Source organism: Clavelina lepadiformis, chromosome 6 (assembly GCF_947623445.1).
Source record: "Clavelina lepadiformis chromosome 6, kaClaLepa1.1, whole genome shotgun sequence".
In the NCBI taxonomy this organism is placed as follows: Eukaryota; Metazoa; Chordata; class Ascidiacea; order Aplousobranchia; family Clavelinidae; genus Clavelina; species Clavelina lepadiformis.
Genome location: NC_135245.1, coordinates 13,682,630 through 13,701,617, shown reverse-complemented (window position 1 = coordinate 13,701,617; position 18,988 = coordinate 13,682,630). Strand labels below are relative to the sequence as shown.

At 35.1% G+C, this 18,988-nt stretch overlaps 2 protein-coding genes and 1 long non-coding RNA gene across 6 annotated transcripts; all 3 read left to right on the top strand.

Moving 5' to 3' along the window:
* Positions 1-629: 629 nt before the first annotated feature.
* On the top strand, positions 630-8,216 carry LOC143462032 (collagen alpha-1(XII) chain-like). 3 transcript variants are annotated; one of them, XM_076960032.1, is made up of 11 exons: positions 630-832; positions 1,032-1,117; positions 1,271-1,366; positions 1,891-2,014; positions 3,053-3,199; positions 5,160-5,264; positions 5,517-5,705; positions 6,326-6,437; positions 6,575-6,723; positions 7,599-7,768; positions 7,908-8,216. In XM_076960032.1, the coding sequence occupies exons 1-11, from the start codon at positions 778-780 to the stop codon at positions 8,100-8,102; spliced, it is 1,428 nt and encodes a 475-aa protein (XP_076816147.1). In that variant the 5' UTR covers positions 630-777; the 3' UTR covers positions 8,103-8,216. The 3 variants fall into 3 exon arrangements, with proteins under 3 accessions (XP_076816147.1, XP_076816148.1, XP_076816149.1); XM_076960033.1 differs by having other exon boundaries at positions 769-832; positions 1,032-1,366; positions 1,818-2,014; XM_076960034.1 differs by lacking the exon at positions 630-832 and having other exon boundaries at positions 1,058-1,117; positions 1,168-2,014.
* Positions 8,217-10,929: 2,713 nt separating this feature from the next.
* On the top strand, positions 10,930-14,666 carry LOC143461619 (uncharacterized). Of its 2 annotated transcripts, none has more exons than XR_013118057.1 (4): positions 10,930-11,118; positions 11,325-11,453; positions 11,701-13,939; positions 14,529-14,666. XR_013118057.1 is itself a non-coding variant. In XM_076959396.1 (4 exons), exons 1-4 carry the CDS (start codon positions 10,979-10,981, stop codon positions 14,534-14,536), a joined length of 342 nt encoding a protein of 113 aa, XP_076815511.1. In that variant the 5' UTR covers positions 10,930-10,978; the 3' UTR covers positions 14,537-14,659. The 2 variants fall into 2 exon arrangements, 1 of the variants encoding a protein (XP_076815511.1); XM_076959396.1 differs by having other exon boundaries at positions 11,701-11,765; positions 14,529-14,659.
* A 122-nt stretch (positions 14,667-14,788) lies between these two features.
* Positions 14,789-16,590, top strand: LOC143461621 (uncharacterized). The gene is made up of 2 exons (XR_013118058.1): positions 14,789-16,243; positions 16,368-16,590. It is a non-coding gene; the product is annotated as an uncharacterized LOC143461621 (long non-coding RNA).
* The last annotated feature ends 2,398 nt before the right edge of the window (positions 16,591-18,988 follow it).

Sequence of the window (18,988 nt, the reverse complement as noted above, 5' to 3'; positions counted from 1 at the left end):
ACGAAATTTGTGCACTAAAAATATTTGCTGACCAGTGGCCAAGGACTACAGCATTTTATACGATCATACTTGGTAGTTGATACAAATGGCAAACGGCAAGCGTGTTGATTTCACATGGTGACGTCATGTTTGCAATGCATGTTCCAAATAACCACAAAGTCGCCACGTGGAGGTGTTATAACCGAATTTAATTCAAATCGATTTTGATTTTGCCATGCCCATTAGCCATGCAAACCATGACTTCCATAAATGAACGAGTTTAATGTAAACACATACTAGTAGTTAGCTTACAACTTTCTAAGAAAGTTTTCTGCAAATAGGCATGTGTCTACAGAATGACCAATTCAAAATTTGTTGCATTATGTTTATCACATGTGTGGTGAATAGTGGCAGAATCAGAAGTTACATTTCTAGTAAACACATTTAAACCAAATTTCCGCTTTATGAATAAGCACTTATCTCTTTCGATATGACTCGCATTGACCATTTCAATACATGTAGTTTATTGAATTCAAGCAGTCACATCTTTCAGTCGCACGAGGCGATTTATTAATTCTAGAAACTACTAGGTATACAAGAACAACATTACCATTGAAATGGATTAAATATTGCAGACCTGCATAATAAGGAAGCACTTCAACCCTCATTATAGCTTCCGGATACAATCCTAACAAGTGCACAAAATGCAAGGGTTTGATTAAAACGATAGGTATCAATGCAAAAACAAGCCAGTTGGAAATTTAACTTCTGGAAAATCTTTATTGTATACAGTGAAAAATGAAAGCTTGGGCTTTTCTGATCACAGCCGGCTTTTTAGTTGTTGTCTCTGATGGTAAGATGAACCAGTATGATGTGAACGATTTTAGATTAACTATTTGGTTTTTAGTAATTTTGTAGGAGATACTTTTCATGTACAAGTTTTGATTTTTGAGAAAATGCAAATATATATATTATTTGAAATGAGTTCTTCATAAATTTGTTTCATTAAGAGGAAGTTACTAGATATGTGAATTCATACTTTGTTATTTCAGGCTTAGTTTGTTGGACGTGTGAAAATGCTCGAAGCAAACAAGAGTGCAAACGGCAAGGACGTTGGGTTACCTGCAGAGATAACGAGGTATAACTATCCCACTTGCACCTATAAGCTTTATAAAAGTTTAAATTTAGTCCACAGGATCTTCCAATACAAGTTCCTTGGACACTTATACATGCAAACATCAGGAGCTCAAATTCAATATATTTCTTTTGATCTCTTTTGCAATATAATCAGGGGGCTTGTCAAAATGAGGTAAGGCGAGATAGCGCTGGGCTCCGAGTGACAAAGCGCTGCAAACAAGCTCAAGCTTGCGAAAATAACTTCCTTCAGGTAATAGTTTCCACCATGTAAAGCTTACATATTGCGATTTATGTACTTATGTAGAGTATATGTTGAAATTTAGATGATGTGAAAAGAAACTCTTTACTAGAAGTATCGATTTATTAAATTGACGAATGTCTATAAGAATTTGGAACAATTGTTTAGTTGTTAATTATTTCAAAATAAAAGTCTTTGTTTTCTTAATGCAAAACGCAGACGTTAAGCAATATAAGGTGGTTTAATTCTTGACATAAATCGGTGATAAGTTTAGAAAAACTGCCTTACTTGTACATATCAATATGCAGTTGCTGCATAGTCCGCTTTGTCAGTGAAGTCAAACTTGGTTATGGAGGTAATCGGCAGTCAGCACGTATATATATAGGCTACTGCTTTTATTTTGCACTTGATTTACTTATTTAAGATTGCCTGCTGCATGTCAAAACAAAAATTCTATTTTCAGCATTTGAAATTATTCACTCCAGAGTCTAGGCGTAATTTTTTGGAAAACATGTTATGGATAATATGTTACTTAGAACACTCGTCCGGCATGGTCACCAACTCAATGTAATCCTAAAGAAATGAACTCGGTTTGCCGCTGTTGTTGCAATTTCAATCGATGTAATAACAAAAATGGCTTGTCTTGCCGAGGACGGAAAAGTGAGCTAATGTACTGTGTAACGAATGTTTTTTTTTATGTAAGGCAAAATAAGATAAAGTAGTTGATCCGTTTAACTGAAGGCAGCAGAAAGCCGTTTTGTGCTTATTCTAAGTGACGGTTAAGTCCAAAAACAAGTTGATCTTATATGAAAGAACACTACTCACTGAATATTCTGTTAAAATAATATCGAAAAATAATTCTTGGTTACGTAATTATAAGCAAAAGAAAATCGCAAAATTGGCCTAAATTGTGACGTACATGAAGACTTTGTGATGTCATAGGTAATCACAGACAACATACGAAAATTCATGAATTTAGCAATACCTACTATATATCATGAACCGGTATGCACCTGTTCCAGATGTATAGATTGCTCTAACTGCCAATAGATTGATAGGTGACAGCCTGTAGCGGCTACAGTGTAACCCAACCACGGTAACCAGTACGTTTATACTGGTTTGACGGGTAGTCTATTCGGTCTAAACTCTAAAGCAGGGATGTCCAACCTTTTATTATAGTGGGCCGCATTGTCACTTGAAATAATTGAATGGGCGGCAAAACCTATTAAATTTCAAGAAAAATGGGTACATGAAGTACATACTTTTGTAGTGAAAATGACTAGCGGGCCGCAGGACACAAATGATTGAGTTACAGGATTTTTTACGTTTAAAACAATCGTAATTAATTCAGTCACAATGCTTCACGTTGCTAAGTTCTTCACAAGACTCCTAATTGGAGATAGGCTAAACTCCTATGACCTACACTTCCGACTTCAGTGGACTACCGCGCAAGGAAAGCAACAGCAGCAGTATGTTGTCAAGCAACTTTATTAATGAATGACATAACAAGAGCCTTCATCTACGTCACAATGAAGGCCAAAAACTGAGACTTTTTGCGATTTTCTTCTGTCGATAACTAGGTAATCATGAATTATTTTTCAAAAATATTTTACCAAAATGTTCAGTTAATAGTGTTCTTTCATATAAGATCAACTTGTTTTTTGACTTCCTCCCCACTTTAAATAAATGTCATTCTAGAAAAAAAGTTACACCCACGTAAGCATTCACCAAGACGAAGACCTAAGAGGTGTCATAAGTTACCTCATTTGCGATTTGGAACCAAGATTTGCTCCAAGGTTCCCGAAGGAAAAATTGGATCTGTCTGCAAATTTTCTTGTTTGGCCGGTAATATATAGTACTTCACGCATTTATTGCATGGTGCATATTGAAGGCAGCTGGAGTTCTTATACACTATACAGTATACAGTTAGTTTACCAGGGCCGGCGCTACATACTGCGGGGCCCAATTACGTAACCTGTAATGAAAAGTGGTATATGGTACCTTAACCTGTAAGGTTTACCCACTTCACTACAAAGGTTACACAACAATGACAACTGTATATTCTGATTATATTGAAGCTTCATTGAACGAATACATCAAGATAGAACATTGGGACAGCTACATAATAAAGTCGACCACTTTCTAGGGCAGTGCTTCTCAAACCGGGCCACTTGGCTCACTAAAGGGGGAATTTTTAATTCCAGGGAGGAAATTTTCTCTCGGAGGAATTGGGGAGGAAAAACTGTAGATGAAAAAAAACTTTAATTTTTTAATTTTATTTCTAACAGAAAAATCCTCTCGAAAATGTTGCTTAGATGTCTACAATAGTGCGCGAGGACAAGCTCCTTAACTGCAGTGACTGACGTTATAAACGTGTCTGTTTGGTTCATAATGGCTATTGTTTTCTCTTTATTGTTAGTACGGTACTTATAGAACTAGCTACCGGTAGTAAGCTAGTGATGAAAAAAAGAGGAACACACGATATTTGCGGAGACCTTCGAGCAAAACTCACACGCTTTTCTCCTCGATTTTCTTTATTAACTTCTCAACATGAGGCTCACGGTTCTCACTAACAATGAGCAACGATTTGTTTGTAAATTTGTTTGGTTATTTTGTAAGAGCGTTCTTTTGCAATTTTGAATTTTATTCCTGAGATAAATCTTCAAAAGACATCATCCAGGGACAATATTCAGGTAGTGTAAAATTTTGGAAATTATTTTTTGTGATTTTTTGGGGGGGAGGAATTGACGGTGTTTTGGTTGGTAAGGGAGGAATCGGAAAAAAACTTTGAGAACCACTGTTCTAGGGTTAACTTAGTAGACTGTGACGCAATGAATAGCTATAAAGGAAAGAATAACTCACGTCACGATTTATAACGATACACAGGGAGTCATGCATAGGCGACACGTAACGCAACGCTTCGCAAAGTAGATTTCTCAAACCAGGAAGTATATATTATTTTCCATCTGTGTGGTATAATATGCACCGTACATCACAAACCCTTAGCTTAGCCTCATGTATTAGAATATGAACGAAGATTGGCGTTTTATTTTATTCTTGCTGTAGTATAATACACTAAACCTTGAACCTTAGTTATATGATTGCGTTGAGGAGAGGAGTTTTTGCCCCAAAAACTGCTTATAAAGGCCTTGAAATGCATTTTCATATTTAGACATACGGGAAATTTCATAAAGCCACTCAACTTTGCCAGATTGCAATTTACGTGATGAAATACCGATTATAGTTTAGTGTGTATGACTGAAATTTTCCTTATATAACTGAAAAAAGTGGAATAACATCGCATGGTTAAGTCACAATGATGCCGACCTGATCCGTATGGGTTGAAAGATGATTTAGTCGAACGTTTCTTAAAGTGACATAATAAACTACTGCAAGTGATGCATCCTGATCCTACTTCACCACGTTTCAAACAATTGAATTAATGTTGTTAAACCCATGCCTACTCGCTTTATTTAAACAAGCCAGGCAAGCAAGTTTTCCATTTATGGCATACAATTTTGAAACGCCGTATACAACAGCTTTGTAACGCCATTTTGCTCGTTTACCACGCGATTTACAAGGATCAATCAAGTTTTTTGACGAAAAGGGCAAATTAGGATCGTTTCATTTCATACTTGAGTAAGTGCGCCGGGCCCAAATTCAAAAAAATCGGTTAAATCGGCCTAAAACTGGCCCTGCAGTTGACGTGTTTGTACATTTATAATAAAAAAGTTTATACTCGTATAGTAGTGTCTTCTCTTTAGAGTTGCCGCGTATCTTGTTCAATACACTTATATACTCATAGGGTATGAACTGATTGGACACTCGGTAAGTAAATGCGTTTACAATGCAAAAACACACACTGCATATTTTGTCAACGAACCTCCCAGATGCAGAAAAGTGTTTGAAGGTAAATAGACGCATTTATTTCCGCTTAGAGCCTTAGACTAATACTAATGTCTTCTATATTTATACAGTACATACTTCTTAAATCATCCAGAATATCATATTGTCTGGATTCTTATTTTTCCCATCACATCAATTATATCACCATAAACAAAATCTTAGTAACTTTAATAAAGATAAGCAACTGACAACATGACTCATATTTCAATGGACGGGAGAAGCATTCAATAACAATTTTCTGAATTTTATTATACAGTAAATACTGAATGTCCAGATCAAGGGAGCATTCAGTATGGAAATATATCCTGCACGGCTGGAAACACCAAATTATCTACTTGCAGTTTTCATTGCGTGGAGGAGGGCTATGAGTTGTTTCCGCCTGGTCTTAATCACAATGTTTGTTATGACGATTTGACGTGGAGCACTCCAGTTCCGTGTTGCATACGTACACATTCTGACTAACTTAACTGATAATAATTAAAATACTATAAAATGATTTTTGTGAGATTTATGCCAATAGTTCAAAAAATTTTCCACTAGTTTGACATTTGACTAATTGGCGGCCATTTAGCCAAATTAGTTTATTATAAAAGCATTGAAACTTCGTATTTAATAACTACTTTGCACTGGTCAATTTTTGAATCCATCAATGGGTCAAACAAACGACACTAATTATTCTACAAAATTGTTATTAAGGCGAATTTCCAATTATTTGTTGCCAACTCAGTTTATACAAAATATATGAAATTTAAATAAACTAAAGCAAATTGGTGTATAGATGTACTTGAATTTATCTTAACGTTTATTATCTTATTTTTAATAACAGCTTTTACAAGCTATTCCTTTCGCGAATAAGTAACTAAGTAACCAGTAACCAACTTCACGTTTTAAAAAAGGAACTGATGATAACCAACTTCACGCCGGTTCTATAGGTTTACTTAACACCAATGTTTTTAAACTTAGCTGAAGCTTTCAGATCTGGAAAATATGCTATTGTTTTAAGGCAATGTTTCGTTCAGTTTTATTTACTATTTTTATTCATCCACTTGCACAAATCCCTATCAGGTCAATGTCCGGCTCGTGCTGTCATGAACATGGTGATAATGATGGATTCTTCTTCATCGATCGGAGAAAAAAACTGGAATATAATGAAAGACTTTGTTTATGATTTAATCAAGTAGGCTACGCTGTTGCAGGATGAATAATTTTGAATCAAGAAAAAACGTTTTTCAATAGGCTTAATTATATCTACATGCTCTTTCATACAACGTTTGTAGTTTTAGCAATGATTCTAAATTTTTCAATAATATTTAGTGATTTTACTTTTGGCCGGGATGCTGTGTTGGGATCAATCTTTCGATTTAATAGCGAAGTAGACACAACTTCCCAAATTTTCATTACTTCACCGGAAGACAAAATAAACTTACGCGGATCATTTGACAAAATTCCTTACAACGGCCGAGGTAAACTATTATTATCAGTATATAGGTCTATTAAGTACCTTCCAGAAGGTCTCCGTGACGGTCCTGCTGTTGATATGCTTTCAAATAAGGCCGTTTTTACAATTGCATGTGAAATAATTATGCTATTTTTTCTTTTTTCACTGTTTAATTCACATTTGATGGCAAGAAAAATATATAACAGTTAAAACAACATAAACTAGCCATGTATTCCTTTTTTAATTCCATATTTTTTATTATAACCATCATATCGTATATATTTAGGCTTACTTATCTTGTGAGGCTATCATACTGCAGTTAAATTGATAGCACAAGAGTGGCTCGGATGGATTAAATCAAGTTTAGTTTAGGTACAGCATTTTCAGTGTAGTGCATGATGTTATAAAGTCAATTGTGAGTATTGGCTTAGCTGTGCAAAATCAGAGTTGTAATTATGTCAATATAGGAATAAAAGGCCAATAAGTGAATAAGAGTATATAGGATTATAGGAAAAAGATCAGCAGATATAGGCCTATACCATATAGGAATACAACTAATTTCGTTAATATTTAAATGAAATCTGTAAGGAATTTGCTCAATGTTATCAATATAATTGGCTTGAAACTATTTACGCTCTTTTTCGTTATCGATATTCAGAACGACGGCCATTAATTGACATTAACATTTTACAATATTTCAAAGTTATGACTAAAAATTATCATACCAAACAATTTTCCTTTTTTTTCGTTAAAAGGTTGGTATAATGACTTTCTTTTATGATAGCATAATAGTTAAGCTGATGAAACAGTAAGTAATCTATGATTTATCATTTAAACTACAATAAAAACTATTAAATTTGTTATAGTTAATTTCATAATATTTCTCTGTGTTGCATACAGGAACTATGACTGCGCAAGCTTTGCAACATGCAAAAAAACAGATTGATAAGCTCGAAGAAATGCATGACGAAAGTGTCAATGTGTCGAATGTCTTATTAGTCATAACAGATGGAAAATCACAAGATGACGTGAAAGCTATAACAAAACAGCTCCATTCACAGGGCGTTGCAGTGAGTAGATTGTGAACTTGCATTTACTTGATTAATTAAAATCCATCAAAGCATCGCAGTTTTTTAAATAATTTCCCCTGACATTTTTAGGACCATATAACTGCTCTATTATTTATTTCTTTACCATACCCTCACGCAGAGCTTTGCAGTTGCAATCAAAGCCCCACATGGCGCACCTTTAAATGAAACGCAGCTGCTCGAAATAACTCGAAATCCACAACATCTTCTTCATCTCAACGACGGTTTCGACGGATTAGACGAAGAATTTTCTCTTGCGCTGAGGGAAGCCATATGTGCGGAAAAATGCACAACAATATTTCGAGAAAATATATGACCTATATTTTTCAAATATGTAGTCAAACAGTCTATAAACTGTTCACAAATTTGTACCAAGATACATGCTCGTAATATTTGCAAATTCTAATAATTAAACGATTATATGCGTATATCCGGTAGTATGCATTTAATTTAGTCCAAGGTGGTCGAAGACTGCGAGTATGAAAGGCCACACTAAGGTTTGAGGAGGACATTGAAAGCCGCAATTAGGGCAACCTCCAATGTTAACAAAGGACTGAATTTACAGTTTCTATCTAATTAATGCTTTGCTGCACCACCAACAAAGCATTTCGTTATACTTTCTATACTTGCTTGCGACTGTGCTTGCAACAAAGAGCTAAAATCATCGCATGTATGTATCGCCACACAATATTGTTATGACGTTAGCCGTAAAAAGACTTTATCACCCCATAATAATCACATATTGACTTGCACTTCAATTACTATGTGCGACTTATTTCAGGGAGTGGCTAATACAACTCCTTTAAATAAAGTGCAGGTGTATTTTAATGTAACAACTGTGGATTTTGCACTAGAAAATAGTGGAAATAAGCAAAACGTACTGAAAATTCCTTGATTCAGTTGTTTGCTAATATAGCGGGTGATGTATAGAACTATTGTTTGATAACGAGCAAACTTCCACAAAATTTAATGAAGTAATTATCTGTCATAATCAATATTTAATAATTAATTAACATTAACAACAACAACAACAACCAGAAAAGCCAAAATTTTCAAAGATCTATCTATTAAATTATTGACTCCGTGTAATTAAACAGTTTATACCCATATAATAAACGATAAAAGAAAATCTTACAAACAAATGCTGCTGAAAACCGACATAAACGTTCACAAACTGAGAAATTATCCAATATCGACAATGATCTTATGAAAATATGCGCTGCCAAATTACGTTATGGGTATAACCGGGTCGTATAGTCAACGACAAGAGATTATGCGTAACAGTCAATTCTGTTAATCAAGGTCACGTTTGGACATAACATTTTCATTGTAACTTAGTTGGTTCCGATTCTAAAAAAATCAATCTGACTTGCAATCTGATGTTGATCCGAGACTGTATCTTTCTACAATAATTCATTTGATTAAAAAAAGGTTACCATGAAAATGAGGTTTCGTGTGATGTAACCTACATCATATGTCGATTGACTGATACATGGTACTCGTATCACTTTATTTTTAAAGAGTTCACTGTAATACTAAAACTAAACAGCTATAAACAACAAAACCAATGCACACTATAAGTGTTATGTTCTGCAAATCACGTATCGTATTTCGTCATTGTTTTTATTGCGAGCCTCTCAAAACTTGTTGGGTTAGATATTGTCATGTCTAGTTACAACAGCAGTAGCACACTTAGAGTGAGGGGCAAATACTAAAAACAATTTGGCCGTAAATGAAGATAAAGTTGTCAGAAAATATTTCTATATATACCAGACAAAGTTTTTAATAATATAAATGTTTATGCAATAATTTCTTAAAATGTGCAAATTTGTCTTTAATTATTATTAATTTGTTGCTAATTATTATGTCATATGATGTGGCAATGATTACTGTGTATGGATCAAGTATGAATAGAATGACTCTTGCAAGAAATAGGCATAGGTTTTACGCATAGTTATGCACACAACAGAAATATGTTGCGTTAGTCAAGCCATAAAATATTTATTACTTACAGTTGATGCATACTGATGAAGATGAACCCTAACGTTGCATCCCCACTAGTGCTTGGAAATTAACCAAGTTTCTTTAGCCCTTGGTTGGATTTTGTTTAGCAAGAGTAAAATAAGAAATAAACTTGGTTTAGATCCAACGTATTCTGTCATATCATGCCTGAATGCGCAACGTACAAGTATTCTCAAACAATATGGTAGATAGGTAGCAAGCAATCTCTACCGGCCGTGCGTGGCACAACACGCTACCCAGCATGTACTACGACGGCGTATCGACCGGTAGATCGAGTGCGTAAGATAGCGGTGTAAAATCTCAACATTTTTCTTATATTTGGTTAAGAAGGTCATGCTTCACTTATTAAAGTTAAATCTTTATAATTCAATGACCGAAACGCTTGCAATTTAAGCAATAATGAAAGCGACTCGACGATTTCCACTGTTAAAAGTAGGCGATGAAAAAATGTTCAACTTAAAAAAGATGGCGGCTGTAAATCGGAGGTCTACGAGCACTGAGCAGTAGAACCCAACCTTTTCTGGTTTGTGGCACCTTTTTTACAAAAAATATCTGCTGCACTCAAAATTGCTCACTAATTTTTATTTTATTAAATATGCTTATTCCTACTGTCACTACTCACCCTCGCATATTTGAGCGCCAAACAGGTGAAATTGAATAACGTAATTAATCATTCACAGCAATCCTGATGATTTCTCAAGGCGCACTTGCATACCGTGGAGCAGTGGATGCGACACTGCTATAGACTGCATGTAGAGCAGTGGAGTGTCTTATTAAACACAATTTTTGTAATAAAGACATTTTTACAGTTATGGTGCAAAATAGAGAGATTGAGAAAAACAGAGTAATTGACATTTCCTTGATTTTTTTGCAATTTTTGCAGCAACTTGCAGTAAAACCAAGAAAAAAATTGAAAAATATGTTAAAATTTCATTAAAGCTAGTGCCGATAATAATATACAATTTAATAATCAAGTACTGTACTGTAGATCGAAGTTGCTACTTTGACGGCCAGTTTTGTGACGTCATAATATCATTGTGAATCATCGTGCAAGTCCTTTATTAAACATGTTACTTAATATTGTAGTACAAAAATATACCACCAAAATTTGTTCAATTTTTCTCCAATTTAGTATTTTAGGGTTCTATTATTTTAAAAGGTTAATTTAAAATGTCGCTAAAAGAACAAGTTATTTATAGCGATTCCTATCTGGCAAATCCCCACTATGAATTTAATCATGTGATACTAGACATGCCACCAAAAAGATATGAAGCCAAAGCAGTAGGTGAATCAAGAGATTCTGTTGACAGGTAAGGTAACACAGAAGTTTGTTTGGTAATGTTTTTTCGCATAACAACTGTACTCTAAATACTTTTTCTGTTGTAGCTTTTACGTATTACATGCTGTAGTATTGTACCTTTAGCAGTTGACATGTAAAGTGTTAATAACTTAATCAGAATAATACATTATACATACTGCATAACGTTATATCTATTAGTATTTATTATTTGAACAGCCAGTCCTACTTGCTAGAAAACTCCCATCAAAAATCTAACACAAGATTTCTATCGGCTTGCCCATTTTTATGTTTACATTTTATGGGTTACTTTTGTGGAAGAAAGTCAACATCTTGTGAACAAGAAAGGTATAAGCAATATTTTCTGTTTTTCAGTATTTTCACCTGGCAAGTATTTCTGTAGTAATGATGGTATGATATGGTAATAAATTAATAATTAACTTTATCCGAGGATTAAGGAGAGTTTTACACGACTTACACCTGGCGTCCGGCGATGGTTCGTCATCGCTCGAGCCACGGTTTACCGATCTAGCCTTTGTACAAGTTTCTATTGTTAGATATTTTTACTCTGTTTATTTTTATATACGTCCGGTAGGTCGCGATTGGGGAAAAAAGAGCAACCTCTCATCACAAATCAGCAGGAAAAGATTTTGCTTCGGGGTAAACCTGACGGAAAAGAGAAATCCCGAATTATGGCCACGGTTTATTCTTAACTAAATGCTGTTTAAATTACTTACTGTATTTTAGCTGTTTCATGCAAATTTAAACAAGGATGCTGATCACTTCATTATGAGTAGCCACATAACTATGAGTCTATGAGTATAACTTATATAACTATACCTACTCGTAAGCTATAAGTAATGTTGCTAATTACTGTGTCTTTATTTTGTAACATTATAAGGTACAGGGGTTATTACAAATGTAGGCTATACACTGCAGTATCAGAACATCTTTATAACCTTTGACAACATTCCATAAAGGCCAAAAGAAATTTTTATTTTATATTTACATGACAAAGCCTATTTGTCTTGCCTCTATCGGAGGCTGTACGCAAATAAGATCTTAATCTTTTCGTTGTGTGCAAATGAAACATATCAGACGCTTCTCACAGATTGTCAACGTAGTCGCGCGTACTTGGCAGCAAATGCATTATTATCTATGCACTATACCGTTTTGTTATATTTCCTACTACTGTAAAGACGTATAGCCAGGGTTTTCATTGCCCTGTGAGTTAAAGTTAGAGCCGCCACCACTAAAAACAATGATAAATATGAGCTGCAAGCACAAAATGTGCGATCCATATATAAGTTCGACTCTATATTTACCAAAATTTTTGACCTCCTAAACATATTTTCATGGGACATTTTAAACATATAGAAAGAGCAAGTTGGTGAACAAACATAAAATCGTAAATTAAAAACTAATTCCGCTTAATTTTAAATTAACGAGATGATGGTATAGTTAGACAAAAAATATATGTGATGTCAAAAATTACAACGTATTATAGCGTATCAAATAAAACCATGCAGTGGCCTAAATTTCTTAACAGCTGAGCCCTGAGTTTTGATTTCTTGACACATAGCAGACAACCAGCAAACGTTTTGAATGACAGCAATGACTATTATCTTTGTTTTGAACTATATAATCGTTGTCCAGTACGGTCATTTTTCATAAATATCGCCTTTATTCAATCCCGCCATTGTGCAATACTGCCATTGCCAATTCCTTCGTTTTGCAGCGCTGTCTACTTTTATAGCAATAGCACCCATATTACATGCACTTTCTTGTAAAATAACTTTTATAATTTCACGTAAAGAAACTCTTTTTCTTGCGCCTCTCCAACACATTTGCCCTTTCGTCGTTAATACGTAATATTTCGATTTTGATTTCTTGCTACCACATGAATGCTGCGGCAGGGGACTAGCTACCCCTATTTTCCCCTTCATTGTGATGAATGATACTGTATATGAATACGTTTGCGTGTTCATATTGTAGTTTACTCTGGACTAAACTTTTGAGAATGACTATTTCACCGTATGTAGGTCAATCAGCCCTTTGTTAAAGATAGGCGGTTAGGTTAGGAGAATGGGTATGCAAAAATTTGATTTTAGCTATATTTAAGGTTTTATTAGAGTTAGATCTAGATTAGAATGTTGATTTACGTTAGGTTTAGGTTACTATGTTATAACATTTAAGTTTGGTTAACGAGAAACTATGGAAAATAGCTTTGAACGCACGATGTTTTCCGGTGAAATAGTGGCAGCTTATACTTTTAATTTGACCCCTCCCTAAAGGGAGACATATATATATACAGGCCTTAGCCCTGGGAAACAAACTTTTCTCTTAATTTAACTCGAAAATGAAATGTCGTTGAAGCGTTCGAAGTTTCCCGTCAACCGTTCATGGCAGTTGTCCATGAAGAGCTTTATCAAATTAAATTTTGAATATGTAGAATACTTACAAGAATACTGTTTTATTAATATTGAAAATAAACTTTTCAATCGCACAATAGCTGGATGGTATCAGAAGGCTCGTTAGTGCTTGGCTAGCAATAAATTACTTGCATCGAAACAGAAGGTTTGACGAGTTTTTCCTGCAATTTCCGACTGACATACAAATTTTTCTATATGATGTTTCCACTTTATATATATTAATATCAGGACCACTGAACAGGAGAAACTGTTAGTGTTAAAGCCTTGGCAATGGGCTTTACAACGGTTGCGGCACTGGGTATTGAACACGGGCCGCATCATCACAAGCCCATCGCTGTATAGTCTAACCTCGGTCACCCGGCTGACTTGCACAGTCGTATCAAAAAGATGACTTTTAAAAGCGTATGTAGCCTAATGCAGGGCTTCTCAAACTGTGGGTCGCGACCCTGTTTGGGGTCGTGAAACAAATTTAATTTTTATAAATTGAATTGTTTTTTGATTATTTTTTATTCGCTTTACTGTTTCCATTACGAGATTCTTTTATTACTGCAGGCTACAGCTACTGTACTTCGGTGGATTGTGTGCAGTTATATGATTTTGCCAGAGACAAAAATACAACTTCAGATTTGTAATTGACGTTTATTGTTTATTGTAAAATGGGGTCGCAAACCTAAAGCGTTTGAGAAGCCCTGGCCTAATGGACCTATAATACGTGGTGTTTTTTAAGAGTATATATGTACTGAATAATACTGCATGTAATCAATTACAATTAGTGAAAAGTAATTAAAACACATTACATATAACTACAACGTTTATTTTGTAAGCAACTGTCATGCAGTGGGACCTGACAGGGACAATAATTTTGCCACGCTGGTACAAAAAGATCTTTGCTGCATATGTTAATGCTTTTTAATTTTGAGTGTAAAAAGAAAAGAAAATAGTACTTTGAAAAACAAATTTAGTCATGCCTAACGTTTGGCTTTACTTGCAGACCAATGAACAAATACATGACTTACATGAAGACAGAAGCAAAAGCAAGAAGCTGATTAATGGCGATGATTACTATACCGTCGACTTCGAAACCACCGAAACGTCATACGCATTATCTCTGGCAACATGCACAACAAAGAAAACGCAGGCAAACTGAAATACCAACGTAAATACATAGTCACAACTCACAGAAAACAGAAAAACGCAAGCTGTTAAGAAGTGAAATGGACAGCCTGGATAGACAACGAATTTAATGTAGGCATTTTTAAAAAAGTTTCCACCACCAGTTTGTTTACAACCACCCAGTCTGGAAATGAAAGAATTGTTTAACTTTGATTTAGGAAAGTATTGTATGTTAAATGTGTAGTAATTTTTGGCATGCTTAGCCTTTTTGTTTTAGCACATGCTTGTGTTTCAGCTGCTTTTGGTTTTATCTGCTTGCATGCTTGCATGCTTGCCATCTGTTATGAGTATGTTACACAAACTTTCCACACCCCTTGCATCTAGTTTTAATAGCTAGCCTACTGGCAAAAATAAGCACCTCCTAAAACTGATATTTGCGCCCCTGGTGAATCCTAGAAAGCCTGAAAAAAATTTTGTCGAGAAAGACCAAACGGGTCAATTGACCCCTTAGGGCTTCGGCCCTTACTGATAGTAAAGGTTATGAATTCTTATGACTTGTTACAAGAACGAATCTAAGTCATCAGTATGTTTACTCTTGTTCAATGTTTATTTCACACAATGATGTTTAGTCTTTCGCCACGTCTATATAGCTGGATTTTCATGTTATGACGTAACTCTGTAAGACTTTCTCTCACTTCGGTATTGTGACCGTAAAAAAGTTTTAGTTGCAAAAATTATATGCTTCATCGCCAGAAACTCAACTTCCTTGCAGCTTAGGCCAATTGACAATGGCTAGATTTCATACTAATGATTTATATAAAGTAGTAACGAAGTGCTAGATTTGCTTCATGTTGATGAAGATTCATATGATGAAGATTTTGTGGAGGCAAAGCTAAAAATACAAGAAACTGAACTAGAATCAAACAAAGAAAATAGTGAACAACAATTAGAACATGTTGGCACTGAATCATCTTGGCACAACAATATCTTAGTTCCACAAATACTGTTAGAACAAACGTACAACCACAAACTCAAGTATATAGCAGAGATGGTACCATGTGGGAAAAAACCTCTCCCGGTAGAGCAGGGCGCTAGGGAAGAAGAAATATTATTAGTACAAAATCAGGCACTAAGCGGTTCATACTTGCTCATATAAATGACGAAAAGTTGTGTTTCAAGAGCTTTGGGGACATCCGAATTTTGAAACTGTTATGAATTTTACTCTTGCTGAGGCACAACGGCAAGGTAATGAAGCATTTTCTTTATTTAAAGACGAATTGAACGCATTTTTAGGTCTGTGCATACTTCGTGGTCTGTTGAAAGGGAGAGATGAACCACTATTCAATTTCTGGGATGAAGAATTTGGGCGTCCTACCTTTCGAGAAACTACGAGTAAAAATAAGTTCAAATCCGAACAATGCTACGCAGCTACATTCGTTTTGATGACAAAAACTCACAAAGTCTTCGACGACAGACCGACAAGCTTGCTGCAATTAGGGATTTGTGGAATTCACTCATGGATAACTGCCAAAAATCTTTTTTTCCAAACCCAAATATCACAATTGATGAGCAACTCTTCCCCTGTCGAGCAAGGTAAATAGCTCTAACATACGATTGATACTTTACTGTTATGCTTACATAGCAAAAAACATACTATTGTCATATATTCATCCAATATATGCCACAAAAGCCTGCTAAATTTGGAATAAAATTTTAGATTCTGTGTGATGCCACGACTAACTTTGTACTACGGACTTTTCTACGTTTTGGCAAAGAAGAAAGAGAAATTGGACCTGGGGAGCACGTAACCTTGTCTTTGATGGAGCCGTACAAGAATACGGAACTAAATGTAACCACCGACAACTTTTTTACATGTTTTATTCTCGCCAGAAAACTCTTGCAGAGTAACATTATAATGTTTGGTACCATGAGAGCATATCGACGTGAAATTCCATCCGAAATAAAACTTGGGAAAAGCGCACCTTTGCACTTATCTACATTTGTTTTCACATCCACAGACAAAAGCATTATACTTCTCAGCTCAGTATCCAATTACTACGATAATTCAACAGGTAAATTAAGTTAAGAGACCTTCATAAGTCAAAAGGGTCTCTTCAGATTTATGTGATAAAAAATTTCTTGGTTCATCTGTAAGTCAGTGCTGACGCTTAGTTTCAAACCAAATTGGAAAGTACATTTTGCCACAAAATTTTGCTAATGAACTTAAAGATGTTGAAGGCTGCTGAACATAGATTTAATACCGAAGTATGTGGTAAGCCAATGTGAACTATCTAGCATGAGACAGTTTGAAAATGAATGTCTCTATTAGATGGACTTTCGACAAACCCTAAACATTTTTGTGCCCATGGACCACTTTGATCATAAAAAAACCTAAGTCCGACTTATTCATTTTTATTTTATTTTCTTCTTGCTTCCTTGTTAATGTTTCATGATTACAAAATATGTCAAACAACTTGTCAATATCTGACATAAAATCACTGAAATAAGTTTGAAAAAGCTTTCCCACGTTTTTTTTTATAGAGTTTGGATCCACAAAGTCGAATTTTATGCAAGGGGAAACAGCATTTTCTGTCACAGAGACCTTACTGATTGTGCAAATATTACATCAAAACCAATGCTCTTTTAACTCTTTTTCTAGCACTTAAGCTGTTGCTATTGATACAGCACTGCTATGATACTACATTACTGACTTTTCCAGTAAATTTGGCTTTAAAATAAATTTTCTTCAATATGTTTATCTCCTTAAGGAATAGGAGAAATTATTAAATCAGCGAAGAGATAAAAGTATGTGTCCTGCAAATTTTAAAGACCAAAAACAGCTTTCCATTGTCAGCGGTTTCCGTGCAATGGCATTTATGAGATATTTGCCACCCCATTGACCTTTGGGCATAGGTGGGCAGTACCGCTGTATTATAGTACCGAATTACTGTACCGCTGTACTTTTTCTTTAGCGATACCGGTACCGTCGGTACTTCTGAAATAAAGTACCGAATTACTTTCTTCAAGAAATTTCAGACAGTCTCGGTACTTTTCACGTGATTAGATCAAAATTTTAACAAGTATGTTTTCAAAAATACATGTTAATTAGTCCTTAATACCAATTTTAGCATCTGTTGGTCTTTTTTAATCTAGAAATGTCAAGTGAAATTGAGAACGAGTAACGTGACATTTGTTTTGATCTGGAGTAACCTTTACCGGGGCATAATAGCGGCAAATATTGCATTTGCAGCAGCATCTTTTACACGAAAAGTACCGGTACCGAGTACCGACAAAGTGCCGATCCACTTTTTTAAAACAGTACCGAATACCGGAACCGTCGGTACATTTTTTGCCAAGTAACGGTACCGTTACCAACGGTACTTTCAAAATAGCAACGGCCCACCTCTGACTTTAGGGCCAGGTTGTCATCCCAATTTTGCTGCCAACCATCCAAAATTTATTTTGGGCATAGTTTTATGGCCGAAGGCAGGTGTTCAGTCAACCTTTTTTAATTTTCAAAAATGTTTTTTTTTCCTCCACCCAACTGCGCTACCTGTGGTACAAACTTATTACCGGCATGATCCTCGTGGATGACATTTTCTAGTTAATCACGCTTTGTCATTTATATACTTCACGTTGTACATGAAGTAGTGTTATACTTTGAGAACTGACCAGTGTAAGATCCGAAACATATTAGTGTTGATGTAATATGAAGATTTCTGCACTTTTATTTTGCAACAATTTGGAACAGCATGAATAGTTTGCTACGCTTCAATGCGCGTGCCTGCTTTGGGTTTAACGAAAACATGTTACACTTTGCAGCTGGTAATACGTCATAGAGAATTCGTCCAATCAAATCGATTTCATGTTGCTTGTTGATCACCAACTCCACTGGAACCATGAATAGGCCTACTCAATTGCAAAGCTGCAAAACAAGGCAAACTTCTAAAGTTATAGTTTGTAGTCTAAGGTAGTATGGAATCTAAAAGCTTTACATTGTGACAGATTAATGGTCAGTGATTGCTATAAACTAATCGGTGTGCACGGGTATTGTAAGCGTGGAGACTTAATTCGAAACCTATTTGACGATTTCAGCAATATTTTACCAAACCAAACTTATTACCCTCATAATTTTTTAAGCTCGGTTTTTTTTTTTTAATAATTGAGTTCGTCCCATGACCTGGCAAAACTATTAATAAAGGTTTGCTGAAATTCCATTTTGTGTATTATAGCTATTTTACCAAAGTTATAGGCCTAGTTATAGTAATAATTGCTATAGGCTAGTTTTAGAAGCAGTTTCTTGCTGTCCATAAGCGATCTAAAATCTTAAGCTACCCA

Bases quoted from the DNA above. Each gene is read 5' to 3' on its own strand.
- LOC143462032 (XM_076960032.1), top strand. From the start codon at position 778: ATGAAAGCTTGGGCTTTTCTGATCACAGCCGGCTTTTTAGTTGTTGTC. The intron at 3,200-5,159 runs GTAATATATAGT...ATATACTCATAG, and splicing joins CAAATTTTCTTGTTTGGCCG to GGTATGAACTGATTGGACAC. The intron at 5,706-6,325 runs GTACACATTCTG...AATCCCTATCAG, and splicing joins TCCAGTTCCGTGTTGCATAC to GTCAATGTCCGGCTCGTGCT.
- LOC143461619 (XM_076959396.1), top strand. From the start codon at position 10,979: ATGTCGCTAAAAGAACAAGTTATTTATAGCGATTCCTATCTGGCAAAT. The intron at 11,119-11,324 runs GTAAGGTAACAC...TTATTTGAACAG, and splicing joins TCAAGAGATTCTGTTGACAG to CCAGTCCTACTTGCTAGAAA. The intron at 11,454-11,700 runs GTATAAGCAATA...TACGTCCGGTAG, and splicing joins ACATCTTGTGAACAAGAAAG to GTCGCGATTGGGGAAAAAAG.